This window comes from Bos javanicus, chromosome 2 (assembly GCF_032452875.1).
Source record: "Bos javanicus breed banteng chromosome 2, ARS-OSU_banteng_1.0, whole genome shotgun sequence".
In the NCBI taxonomy this organism is placed as follows: Eukaryota; Metazoa; Chordata; class Mammalia; order Artiodactyla; family Bovidae; genus Bos; species Bos javanicus.
Window position 1 is genome coordinate 134,420,995 of NC_083869.1, and position 14,180 is coordinate 134,435,174.

The following is a 14,180-nucleotide window of genomic DNA, read 5'->3' on the forward strand; positions in this document are numbered from 1 at the left end:
TGGGGTCCACACGCGTGCCAGCAGGAAGTCTTGTTTATTCGATCATCCACTCCAACTGTTGGCAGCCACCCCCGCCCCTCGCCCCAACAGTTCGGGAGCCAAGAGCTCTTATCAGCCTTAGGTAAGCATCTCCAAGAAGAGAAATGGTCTCATTGCCAATATCAGAAACCTGATCTTAATCCCCCAAAGAGGATAGATTTCTCTGGTCAGAACCCCTTCCCTCGCGCCAGAGACAGCATGAAGAGCTGCCAAAGCAAGCATTTCTTTCCTTCCTCTTATCTCCTTCTTCCATCCGAGGGTGTCTGTGCACCCGTCTGCGTTGACTGGCCTGTGGCATCTGCACTGAGCCCAAATCACCCGACTCTTCCCACCTAAGGCTGACTGCAGTATCCCTGCCTGCTTGGGTCCCCAGAAAGCTTAAGGACCATAGGCTTTCTGTTGCAGCCTAGCTGCCTCTTGGTCTCCTGGACCCATCCTGAGTGCTACCCTGGTGACACACGGGTGGAGGCAATGACACTCCCCACATGCCACCCTCACAAGCCCTGGACAGTCTCTGCTGCCATTTAGACGGACCTTTGTTCTCAAAGTAATGTCTCTGCTATTTAATATACTGTCTAGGTTGGTCATAGCTTTTCTTCCAAGGAGCAAGCGTCTTTTAATTTCACGGCTGCAGTCACCATCTGCAGTGATTTTGGGGCCTAAGAAAATAAACTGTCACTGTTTCCACTGTTTCCCCATCTATTTGCCATGAAGTGATGGGACTGGATGCCACGATCTTAGTTTTCTGAATGTTGAGTTTTAACCCAACCTTTTCACTCTCCACTTTTACCTTCATCAAGAGGGTCTTTAGTTCTTCTTTGCTTTCTGCCATAAGGGTGGTATTGTCTGCATATCTGAGGTTACTGATATTTCTCATGCCAATCTTGATTCCAGCTTGTGCTTCATCCAGCCTGGCATTTACATAATGTACTCTGCAAAGAAGTTAAATAAGCAGCGTGATAATATACAGCCTTGACATACTCCTTTCCTAATTTGAAACCAGTCTGTTGTTACACGTCCAGTTCTAACTGTTGCTTCTTGACCTGCATACAGGTTTCTCAGGAGGCAGGTCAGGTGGTCTGGTATTTCCATCTTTTTCAGAATTTTCCACAGTTTGTTGTGATCCACACAGTCAAAGGCTTTGGCATAGTCAATAAAGCAGAAGTAGATGTTTTTCTGAAACTCCCCTGCTTTTCTTTTGGCAATTTGATCTCTGGTTCCTCTGCCTTTTCTAAATCCAGCTGGGACACCTGGAAGTTCACAGGTCACACTGCTGAAGCCTGGCTTGGGGAATTTTGAGCATTACTTTGCTAGCGTGTGAGATGAGTGCAACTGTGAGGTAGTTTGAGCATTGTTTGGTGTGGCTTTTCTTTGGGATTGGAGTGAAAACTGACCTTTTCCAGTGGCCACTGCTGAGTTTTCCAAATTTGCTGGCATATTGAGTGCAGCAGTTTCACAGCAGCATCTTTTAGGATTTGAAATAGCTCAACTGGAATTCCATCATCTCCCCTAGCTTTGCCCACTGGGGCAGGGGCTCTGGGTACAGCAGATCTGGGTGTGGCATAAGCCCTCTTGGAGAAGGTTGCCAGTAACCCCGCCATAGAGCTGCCAGAACTTACACAGGACTGGGGAAACAGACTCTTGGAGGGCACAAACAGAACTTTGTGTGTACCAGGACCCAGGAGAAAGGAGCGGCGACCCCACAAGAGACTGACCCAGACTTGCCCGGGAGTGCCCAGGAGTCTCCGGCGGAGGCGTGGGTGGCGGTGGCTGCTGCAGGGTCGGGGGCCCTGAGTGCAGCAGTGCCTCTGTGGGGCCTTCTGAAGGAGCCGCCTGTATCTTCACTGTCCCCACCATAGTTTGGCCTCAGATCAAATGACAGGGAGGGAACACAGCCCCGCCCATCAACAGAAAATTGGATTAAAGATTTACTGAGCACGGCCCCGCCCATCAGAACAAGACCCAGTTTCCCTCACAGTCAGTCTCTCCCATCAGGAGGCTTCTGTAAGCCTCTAATCCTTCTCCATTAGAGGGCAGACAGACTGAAAACCACAATCACAGAAAACCAATCTGATCACGTGGACCACAGCCTCGTCTAATTCAATGAAACTATGAGCCATGCCGTGTAGGGCCACCCAAGACGGACGGGTCATGGTGGAGAGTTCTGACAAAACGTGGTCCACTGGAGAAGGGAATGGCAAACCACTTCGGTATTCTTGCCTTGAGAACCCCATGAACAGTATGAAAAGGCAAAAAGATAGGACACTGAAAGATGACTCCCCAGGTGGGTAGGTGCCAAATATGCTACAGGAGATCAGTGGAGAAATAATTCCAGAAAGATGAAGAGATGGAGCCAAAGCAAAAACAACACCCAGTTGTGGATGGGACTGCTGATAGAAGCAAGGTCCGATGCTGTAAAGAGCAATATTGCAGAGGAATTGCAATGGAATGTTAGGTCCATGAATCAAGGCAAATTGGAAGGGGTCAAACAGGAGATGGCAAGAGTGAACATTGACGTTTTAGGAATCAGTGAACTAAAATGGACTGGAATGGTGAATTTAACTCAGATGACCATTATATCTACTACTGTGGGCAGGAATCCCTTAGGAGAAATGGAGTAGCCATCATGGTCAACAAGAGAGTCCGAAATGCAGTACTTGGGAGACGCTTAGGGGAAATGAATCACAGATCTTTACAATTTAATGATGCCTGGACTTGGAAGTTCTCCCTGGAGGGAAGGGGGTCCACTGTCTCCTTCTTTGCATCTCCAGCCCCATGTATGATGCTCAGTGCTGAGCAGGGTCTTGGGAATGGCTGACATCCACAGGCCACTGAGTTCATGCCATGGTTAGAGCTGGGATCTTTCCTTCAAATACCAAGTGCATTGCTGTATCCCTCTAGACTCCCCTATGCAACCACCTTCACAGCCTTGAAAAGACATGCCATCAGTTCTGGATAGCAACCTGGGGGATTTTGGAACAGGTAACGCATTTGCTAGCTGATGAACCACATGCAAATGGAGGTGGACCAAATAGAAGCGATGGTGTCTTTACGTTATCAGCAAAGGTTTGCCCAGAAGTCCGAGGTCAAATCCTTTTAATAGTCGAAACCTCAAGGCTTTGCCACAGCTGGTCTTAGTGCCCCCTGAGCCCACTCCAGTCAGGCATCTGCCCGCCCCCCCCGCCTCCACCCAAGGAGGCTGCTCTGGTCCAGGCCCCCAGCGGGCTCCATGTTGCAAATTGATGGACATTCCTTGATTCCTCTAAGTCTTCTCCCTGCAGCTTTGGGCGCAGATGACTACTCTCTCTTTCTTAGGCCACTTTCTTCCTTGGGGGTCCGGGTCACCTTACTCCGTCATCTTTCTTTATGTCTTGCTGGCTGCTGCTTCTCAGTCTCTCACTGGTTTACTTCTCTGTCTCTAAATTCTGAGTGCACAGGGTCTGCTCTGGGTGCTGTTCGGTTGCCCTCTCCCCCAGGTCATCTCATCCAGGCCCATGGCTTTAGGTCCATCCATACTCTGTTGACCTCCAAGGGTAAATCTCTTCTAATCTCTCCCCAGGAACCCAGATTTAGCTTCCTCTGCTCCTCGGACTGCTCTCTCTTCACATCTTAGCGGCACCTGGAGCTTAACATGGCTGACAAAAAAGCCCTTCCAGCCTTCTCCTCCGTGTGCCCCCCATCTCAGTAAGCAGCACCATCCCACATCTGGTGGTGAAACTGAAAGCCAGGCGCCATCCTGAGTCTTGCCTTCCCCTCCCCCTCCGCATGTCAGCCAGCCCTTTGGACTCTACCTACAAGTCTCAGTAGAGCTTCTTGCCCTCCCATCATCTCCACTACAGCGGGCCTGGTCCTCTCCCAAGCCTCTGCTACCTGAACTGTTTTAATAACCCTGCTTCCAGTCTTACGTCCCATGGTCCATTCAACCAGACATGATCTTTCAGTAAAGGTAACCAGATCCTGCTACTTTCCCGCTTAAAACCCCTCCAAAGCTTCCTGCTGCCCTTAGAACCACTCCAGACCCCATGGCTTGAAGCGAGAGGCCTGCGTGAGTGGTCCTGCCCCTATTCCTCACCTCGTCTCTTAACTCTCCTTCACTCACTTCATTCCGGCCATGCAGTGGGCTCTCCTTCTGCTCTTTGAACACACAAAGCTCAGCCCAACACAGTCCTTTGCATTTGCTCTTTCCTCTGCCCAGAGTGCTCCATGTACCCCTCTTGGCATGGTGGGGTCCTTATTGCCTTTGAGGTCTCAGTTTAAATGGGAGTCTTTTCCTGACCATCCCATCCCTTTTTATCACATCCCTCTATTTCAATGACGTGCTCCGCCCTTATCATCTAAGGCTTTCCAGGTGGAGCTGGTGGTGAAGAACCCGCCTGCCTGCGGGAGACATAAGAGACTTGAGTTCGATCCCTGGGTCAGGAAGATCCCCTGGAGGACACCATGGCAACCAATCCAGTATTCTTGCCTGGAGAATTCCATGGACAGAGGAGCCTGGCGGGCTACAGTCCATAGAGTCGCAAAGAGTTGGAGATGACTGAAGTGACTTAGCAGGCCCTTGACATTATCTGGTGTTTTCTTGCTTATCTTTTTAGCTGCTTCCTGGTCCCCCAGGCCCCCAGGTAAACTCCATGAATTTAGGATCTTGTTGTCTTGTTTCTTGATGTGCTCCCAGTGCCTCAAACTATCTATCTTAGTCACCATGTGCTGAACTAATGTTGAATGAATGAATGGAGCAACTCCTCTACCAGTTTCCCAAAGTCCAGGACTCGGTCCTCAGGTCTCAGTCCGGAAGATTATGATGCAGTAACTGTAGGATGAGGCTCAGCTGTTGGTATGCTTTCACTAGCCCCTCTGAAAATTCTAAAGGGCAGAATGGACAGCTCCTGCTCCTTTGCAATCGAACTTCAAGACCAAGGATCGGGGCCGCAAGAGTAGCAATTCACTCCGTGACCTCTAGAGGGAGCTTAAAGTTGCTCCCATCACTCCACCCCCCGGAGTAGATGTCTGATAGGGCTTCAGGACGAATACAGTCTATGGTTGAGGGTGGAATTAAAAGACTGCAATGGAACTAGACTTGGAAAGATGCCTGCTTCCTTTCCGTGTGTCACTACGCTTATTCTACGATCAGTTGTCCTTTGGTGGGCCTTCTCTCTGGTACTTTCTCTTTCCTCTCATGTGACTGGTGTGACAAAATTAGGTATGGTACCTTCCTCATCAGGACAAGCCTGCCCCTGTGGGAGGTCAGGGGGAAGGATGGAGACCTGGGCACGGCAGCTCAGCCAGCTTCACCCTGGCTCGGTGAAGACGGCTTCTTGTCTTCCTTAATCCCTCCCTCCCCCAGACCTTGGATCTGTAAGACCCGAGAGGAGGGTAACAAGGAGCAGCCAGATTGAGTGGCTGCCAGGCTGGGCTCCAAGCCAGAGGGGCCAAGGAGTGAGGCAGCCCAGTCCTCTGGGACTTGGGCCCTGGTCTCCACTCATCACCAGGAGTATACCTGCCTTCCTGCCCTTATAATATCATCGGACGTAATGACCCTTTATAATCATCATTTTCCATTTTGTATCAGACAACAAAACATCGTCAAGGACTGAGGCTGACAGAGAGCCAATGCCAGTAAAGCCATTCTGAAATAACTTCTTGTTTCAGGGAGAGCTAAGTGAAAGTGAAAGTCGCTCAGTTGTGTCCGACTCTTTTCGACCCCAGGGACTATAGAGTCCGTGGACTCTATGGAATACTGGAGTGGGTAGCCTTTCCCTTCGCCAGGGTATCTTCCCAACCCAGGGATCGAACCCAGGTCTCCTGCATTGCAGGTGGATTCTTTACCAGCTGCGCCACAAGGGAAGCTCAGAGAGAGCTAAGATCCATTGGAATGGTTTAGCCATATGATAACATTTCCAAGAATGAAGTCCAGTGAGTACACCATTCAGTGTGACCATATAGTGACAAAGAGGGTACCAGCTTTAAGCATCACCTCTGCCCATCTTTGTTGGCAAGGCAGGTGGTAGGATGGAACTCAGGAACCTCATCATGGCAGTCCTCCCACAACACCTTCTTTCTCTGGATCCCTTGCTACCAAGAGACATGAGAGGACAAATGGTTACCATTTATTGAACCGCTCCCATGAGCTTTTGTTGGGTGGAATATAAGGACTGAAGTGGGCCTGGGCTTGTTTAGTTGCAGACATTATCTCATTTATACCTACAATGTAGGTGGTTTCATGCCCAATTTCAGATGAGGTTTCTAAAGCAGAAAGGTTAGGTCACTGCCCAAAGTCATGTGCCCAGCCTCTGGACTTAATCCTTTCTCTAATGGCTCAGAGCAGCCATAAGCCCTCACTGCAGAGGCAGCCAGTGGAGCCCCAGAGCAGGACCTCACCCCGGCCAAGCAGCATCGTGGAGGAGGCATCTCCGGCCACTAAACAAACGCCGAGGCGCACAGTCCCCACCAGGTGGAGGAGGCCCGATAAGGGGCTTCTGAGAGCGGCAGCCTTATCACTCTCAGTAAATCGCCCCTCTATCTAGCTCCATGGCGCTCTGACCGCGGCCTCGTAACCTGGGCCCAGCGCAGCTCTGGGGAACAAATCGTGAAGGAAAGAGACGAAACAAAGGAAAGATGATAAAATACAACTGCTGTGAAAGGTTAAATTCCCAGGATTCTCTGTGGTTGTTCAATGGATTTCTATGATAGTAACAGACCTTTGGCTCTGCCTGCCGGGCAGGTGCCCGCCAAGTAAATGAGTTTAGCTGGCATTCCCGAATAAGAAATGTTCCTTTCCCCCCAACCCCACACTCCATAAAGGCCCCTGAGTACACAAAGACTCACACTCAGTCCCTGAGCAGACAGATACGATCGGCTGGACACAGAAGCCCACCTGATATGGAATGGGCTACCTGGCATGGTCTGTCAAAATGTGTATTTCCATGTCTAATGTCTATTCATGTAACAAATATTTACTGAGATGACTCTCCACTAGGCAGGTGGATGTAGTGGGGAAAAGATGTGGCCTTTGTGGTCGGGATGCTCACGACCCAGTGGACAGACAGGTGTTTGGACCTAATGAGACACAAGTTGGAGTGCAGACACCCACAACCCCCAAGGAGGAATCACAGAGGAGGAAGTGTCTAGAACTTCCTGCAGAAGTCAGGAAGGGGCAGCATGAGCCAAGACATAGTCTTTGTGGATGGCCTCAGTGTCTTCATCTGAAAAACAGGCTTAACAATTCCACCAGCCTCAGTGTCAACGTGAAAATGAAATGTTAAGGAAGTGTTACTCGCTCAGTCATGTTTGACTCTTTGCGACCCCACAGACTATAGCCCGCCAGGCTCCTCTGTCCATGGAATTCTCCGGGCAAGGATACTGAAATGAGTAGCCATTCCCTTTTCCAGGGAATCTTCCTGACCCAGGAATCGAACCTGGGTTTCCTGCATTGCAGGCAGATTCTTTACCATCTGAGCCATGAGGGAAGTCCCAGATGAAATGTAGCCATGTCTGTAAAGCTCTCAATCCAATGCCTGGCACAGAGTAAGTGTTCAGTAATGCTAGTCACTCAGATTAGTGTCAGCAAAATCACTGAATGAGTCTCCAAGTTCAGGTAGAAATGGATAGAAATGACTAAGAAGAGGATGACATTTATCATTTGTTTTCTGGAGTGAAGTGAAAGTCACACAGTCATGTCTGACTCTTTGCAACCCCATGGACTATACAGTCCATGGGATTCTCCAGGCCAGAACACTGGAGAGGGGAGCCTTTCCATTCTCCAGGGGATCTTCCCAACCCAGGGATCAAACCGAGGTCTCCTGCATTGTGGGCAGATTCTTTACCAGCTGAGCCACAAGGGAAGCCCAAGAATACTGGAGTGGGTACCCTACCCCTTCTCCAGGGGGTCTCCTGCATTGCAGGCAGATTCTTTACCAACTGAACTATTAGGGACGCTCTGTGTTCTAGAACCAAAGTGAAAGGGAAAGTGAAGTCGCTCAGTCGTGTCCAACTCTTCGAGACCCGGTAGACGGCAGCCCACCAGGCTCCCCCACCCCCGGGATTCTCCAGGCAAGAATACTGTGCTGCTGCTAAGTCGCTTCAGTCGTGTCAGACTCTGTGCAACTCCAGAGACGGCAGCCCACCAGGCTCCCCCACCCCTGGGATTCTCCAGCAAGAGCACTGAGGTGGGTTGCCATGTCCTTCTCCAATGCATGAAAGTGAAAAGTGAAGTCGCTCAGTCGTGTCCAACTTGTAGCAACCCCATGGACTAGACTGCAGCCTACTCGGCTCCTCCATCCATGGGATTTTCCAGGCAAGAGTACTGTAGTAGGTTGCCATTTCCTTCTCCAGGGGATCTTCCTGACCCAGGGATTGAACCCAGGTCTCCCGCATTGTGGGCAGACGCTTTAACCTCTGGGCCACCAGGGAAGTCTTGCTCTAGAGCCCGGTCCAATCTTAATGCTAAAGTCGGTTGCTTGTAAGGTGACTGCCGCCTGTTGGCCAAGCGTGGGATTGCACCCTCGCCCTATTGGCCACTGTATACTTTGCAGGTAAAAGTAATCTGCCCAAACTCTGGAGAAGACTGTGAAGCTCAAATCTGGGAGGCAGACCCACACAACAGTGGAGAAAACGTGGGGAGGTGACCATGACACCAGCTCCTCGGGGGCCTGAACACTTTCCTGATGTCTTCTCTGTTTTCAAAGACGTCTTTTAAGAATGATAATCTTTCTTCTGTCCCCTTGTTCCCTGCAATCCAGTGATGGTAAGTTACATAACAAATACAATTCACTTTTTTTGAAATTCACTGTAGGGTGAGTTTGCCTAGAAAACTGGCTCAAAGGGCAGTTACTTTCCGTCTCTTATCAGGAAAGTAGAGGATATTCCAAGGAGGGGCCATGACATTTTTCTCAATTATCCACAGCAGGCTGTCCAACAGAACTTTATGTGGTGACGGAAATGCTCTACACCTGCTCTGCCCAATGCGGTGGCCACTAATCACATGTGGCAAGTCTGACTGAGGCAATGAACTTCTAATTTAACCTGATTTAGTTGAACTGAAATGTAAATAGTGACATGTGACAAGCGGCTGCCGCAGTGGACAGCACAGATCCAGGGGCTCTGATCTTGTGCACTTTCTTGAGTCTCTTCTAGAGCTGCGTCGTCTTTGTCTATAATTTGGCTCGACCTCGGGGCAAAGTGTCCAAGGTGCAGACACTTGCCACCTCCTCCTATATCCCTGCTCACCCTCCAGCCCTAAGGGCTCCATAAGCCAAGACTTTCCCCAAATGCTGAGCCAGAGGTCTTGCTGACCCCGAGGGAAGGATCCCTTTTGCTTCACACCACTCCATCAGCTCCCCCAAATTTGCCCAAAGAAGCCAATGCCTTCGTTGCACTTCTGAAAGCTTAGGACGACCCCATTGCTAAGCTCATGCCTTTAGGACCAGAGGGGAGGCTTCTGGACGGGACACACGTTTTGGGTCATTTTGCACCCACTGGGCCGAGCGTGCAGAGGCAGCCTCATCACAATGACCTGCTTTTCCCGGCTAAAGGGCTTGGAGACACAGCACTGGCCAGGCCTGTGTAATCTATTCATCTCCTTCCAAGGCGGGCTCTGTGAGCTCATTCATGGAGGACGGGCAGAGGAAGCTGGGGAGGGGAGCAAACACACGTACAGAAAGCAAACAAAAAAACAAGGCTGGGCAGCCCCTGCTTCGGGCGGGAGCGGGGGCGGGGAAGACAGGGGCGGGGGAATGAAGCTCTGGGGCTTGCCTGGGGGGATCCGGGACGAGAGGGGCTTCCACTGAGGCTTCTCCCAGTCCCTCCAGCAGCCCCGCCTTGGTCTCGGCTCCTGGAGCCCCCATCTTGGTCGGCTCTCATCTCTGGCCATTCGGCCGGCTCCTTGGGAAAGGAGGTGACAGGTGAGGGGAGGCCAGAGTGGCAGCAGGAAGGAGAGGACTGATCGCATGGAGCTGCTCCCCCCGTCTGCTCCTGTCCCGTCCTCTGCCCCATGCCCACCACCACAGACAGACGTGCAGGGCTCCCCGGGTCCCAGGGACAGTACCCCATCGGGGACCCCACTTCCGCACTCCAGCCACAGAATCAGAAGGGCCCGGGCACTTGGCTTCAGTGCGCTATTTGCATGTGATTTGCATACATCTGCAACCACCCCACCCCCACCCCACCCCAATTCCAGACGCTTTTAAGTCAAAGGATGTGAAACGAAATAAATTAGTCAGTGCAGCCTCCCGTAGCCTGACAGGCAGGGCCCGACACCCATAAGAGACATAACTGATTTTTAAAGCAGTCGATGGGATCACAAGCAGAGATGGAGGTGGGGGTGGTGTGGTGAACGGAGTTGGGGGTGCTCAGCATTGGGGTAGAGAGCGGGAAGGAGGAAGCGGGGGTCTCTGTCTGCACTGGGACCTGGGCATCCCGGTTTTCAGAGCACGCAGAGGTGAGCCACGAGGGAGGCTGCTTGTGGTTCCCCACACCCGGGCCTGGCACTGCCGTTGGCCGCACCCTGGCAGCCACCTCTGCAGGGAGACTTTCACCACTGATGCAGGGACATTCGATTTCAAACAAGAGCGAAGATAGCTGCTCCAAGGGATGGGGGAGTGATGAGATGCCTGCTGGTATTTTCCTGTTTCCAAGACGCCTCCCGTCTTCACCCCTATGGTTCCCATTGGGTCTCCGCGTTTCTCTCTGCCAGCTGGGCAGGCCTCTCACTGCCCTTCACTCCACGGAGGGTCGGGGCAGAGACGCAGTGCCATCGTCGGCAGCGAGCGGAGTTAATTTATCGAAGCCCTCTGCCAGGTGCTAATGAGACGCTCACAGCGTGAGTCAGCCAAGCGGTTCCCGTATCATGTAAATATGCCTCTTAGTGATGAGGTTCGCAGCGCTTTTTAACATATGCCTTGACTTGCTCTAGGCCCAAGTGATCTCTCCAGGAAGGAAACCTCACCTGAAGCTGGTGCCCTCGGGGAATCAAATGTCAGATTCACATCTGTGGGTTCTGGGAGGCTGTGAGCTTGGGTGGAGAGTCCTTGGAGTGATTCTAAATGGGAGAGGGCTACAACGCTAAGATGGAGAACAATGATGTTGGTTAAAAGGAACCCAGGTCACAGCGCCCAGCATAACCACAGTGATTAGAAAACGATGACTCAAAGGCAGACAAAGCAAGAAGGCACAGTAAGGAGAGGATGGTTCAAAGCAAGGCTGGACCGACAGCAAGGAGGCTGAAGCGCCCAGTTCTGAGTGATGGCTCGGATGGTGAGGACTCCCCAGCAGGATCCTCTGCCGCTGGGTTTCCTTGCACCGCACCACGGGTGTGGCTGTAGCTTGAAGGAGCTCAGGAACCGTTTCCAGATGCCTGATCACCAAGCAGTGCCCACCCAACCCCCACCTCCCACCCCCTCTCCACTCCACACCCCCTACCTCCAGAGCAATTCCACTTGACTGTATCACCCACTGGCTTCACTTTGAAGAAAGGGCAATACAACTTAGCAGAGGTTGGGGAAGGGTCGGGTTTTGATCCGCGGCTGGCTATGGCCAGTGGACCAAGGCAGCCTCCAGCCCACTTTTGTGTGACCCATGAGCCCAGGGTGGTGTTTTACCTTTTTCAATGGTTGAAAAAATAAAAAAGGGGAAGACGGTGTGACATGTGAAAAGTACACGAAATTCAAGTGTCTGTAAGTAAAATTCTACGGGAACGCTGGCATGCCGTTCCATCGACATGCTGTCTGTGGCTGCTTCTGCACTGGAGCAAGAAGTGGGTAGTTGCAACAGAAACCGTAGGGCCCCAGAGAGGAAAATGTTTACTATCTGGGCTTCAGAGGAGTGTTTGCCAACCCCTGTTGTAGCTCATAGAGGCGGAGCTCTCCACCCAACCCAAGATGGCAGTACCCTGTTCTATGTACAGCTGGGTGCCACATGGCAAGAAAGTCAATGCCAACTCGAGCTTCTCCGGTGCCCAGCCAGCCTCGACTTACTCGTGGCAAAGTGAGACCAGGCTGGGATGCCCAGTCTAGACACACAGATATGTGTCTCGGTGGTTACAAAGGCCAACACTTGCTCCTAAGACCCCAAGCTGGTTCTCCTGTTGCCAACATCAGGGCCCTGGGCAGATGGGCATCTGCTCATCTTTATCAACATCCCTTCTCAGATCTCCTTAGACCTCAGGATGCCAGACACCACTCCTATGTGTAATCAGATTAGAAGGCAGACTACATCTGTAATTTGATTTTTAAGAAGGCAGGAAGCTGTCCTGTTCTCTCTCCTCTGCCAAAAGCATTACCCAAACCCTCATGCCCCAAACTTCACCCTTCAGCATTCTTTCATTACACTGCAGTCAGTGCGTTCCATGCTCGTAACTAATGCTGGGCTCGCAGGGGGTCTCCTGAGCATAAGAGCATGTCAGGAACATCAAAGATGCCAGGACAAGATAAACTCTGAGGTCAGAAGGGAAGCCTGGGCAGAGGGATCTTTGCAAAGGGATTCAGCAAAGGACGGGGGTCAAGCAGAGGGCGCAGGATAGCTCAGGGCTGAGGGCATCGCCGATCCCACGAGGGTCTCCAGAGAGGCTCCGGGTACTCCACCCCCCGTTCTGGTCAGAGGCACGGGGCGGGGCGGACCGCGGAGGGGACTTACCCGGTACCACACGATCTCACGCATGCGGCCATCGGTCTTGAAGTTACACTTCAAAGTCACAGCATCACCAGCCACCACGGGCGGGAGAGGCTCAATGTTGACAGTCAAGTAGCCTGTGGAGGAAAGGGGAGAGGGTGGTGAGGGTGTGGGCTGACCCGGAGGGCTGGTGCATGGGTGGGGTGAGGGGGCCTCCCCGGCTGCAGGTGGCGCTGTCTGCACTGGCGTCCACGTGAGAGGGGACGTGAGTGGCGCTCGCCCACCTCACTTCCTCCTCACTGGTGCCTCCCTTTCCGAGAACCTCCCTGGCCCTCAGGGATCCCGTCAACCCTGCAGACACTCCTTGGGATGAACTGTCCGTGAAAGCAGGCCCTGCTGACTACGCTTCAGTGTATTTCTGTAAGATGTCCCAGACCTTCCATCCAACACTACTCCTCCCCCTTCTTTTAGAAAGCTGTAACGTGCGTCAGCTCTGTAGGAAATGAACAGGCTGAAATACATTTCCAAGGGCTTCCATGGAGGCTTCAGTGGTAAAGAATCTGCCTGCAATTCAGGAGACCCAGGTTCGACTTCTGGGTTGGGAAGATCCCCTGGAGAAGGGAATGGCTACCCACTCCAATATTCTTGCCTGGAGAATCCCATGGACAGAGGAGCCTGGCGGGCTGCAGTCCACGGGGTTGCAGTGGGTCAGACAAGACTGAGCGGCTAACACTAGTGTTTCCAAACCTATTTGCATAGGTGTCCTTTAGCCAACCCTTAAACTCCATCAGCATTCCACGCACCCAGACCCTGGAATGCCAATTTGGTATTCTAGGTACTTCTGCATTTCCAGCCTCAGAAAATTTCTCCTGGTGAGAGAGGAACAGAGACTCGGGAAGCTGCTGTTTTGCTTCCTGAACCCCCAACCCCCATCACACACACCTTGCAACCCTGGGCCGGGGTGGGGGTGGTGGGAGTGTGACGGGCTGACGACCTGGGAAGGAGTCTCGATCGTCCGCAAGCACAGACGGTGTTTCTCACACACCAGCTGTCTCCGGAATCCCTGCCCAGCTCCCAGGAGCCAGAGCTCTTCTCCTGATAGACACAGCCAGGCCACACTGATGCCTCCTCACCAAAGTCCAGCCTGCTGAGTCCTCTGACCCACCCCTCTGCCTCCCAGAGCCCCATCCTGAGGGCAAATAACCCGCTTCAGCTTGGCGGAGGATCGCATTCTTGGGCTGATCATCCAGGCTCATGGGATTGGCTTCCTGCAGATTGATATCCAACCATTGATCTAATGGATCAATCCAGTCTGATTGTCTTAATGAGAAAAGTAGCCAGAATGGGCTCAGGGATTTCAGTTGTGCAGGCAACCTGAGCAGATGGGGCCCAGGGGTCTGACCCCTGCCTGGAAGTTAATGGTTACAACATTCTGTAGAAAAAAAAAATAATCGACCTCGAGGGGATCAATTTGGAAGCTGGAGGCAGACTCGACCGGTATAGTCCAAAACTTCAGTTCCCAATGCCCAGGGAAAGGGAGT

The 14,180-nt window shown here is 52.0% G+C and overlaps 1 protein-coding gene across 1 annotated transcript in view; it reads right to left on the reverse strand.

Annotated features, from left to right (window-relative positions):
- Window positions 1-14,180, reverse strand: part of IGSF21 (immunoglobin superfamily member 21) — a 279,347-nt gene that overhangs the window by 139,567 nt on the left and 125,600 nt on the right. Inside the window, exon 2 of the mRNA XM_061395245.1 lies at window positions 12,664-12,776. Within this exon, the coding sequence (XP_061251229.1) occupies window positions 12,664-12,776 (113 nt within the window). The remainder of the gene's footprint in view (window positions 1-12,663; window positions 12,777-14,180) is intronic.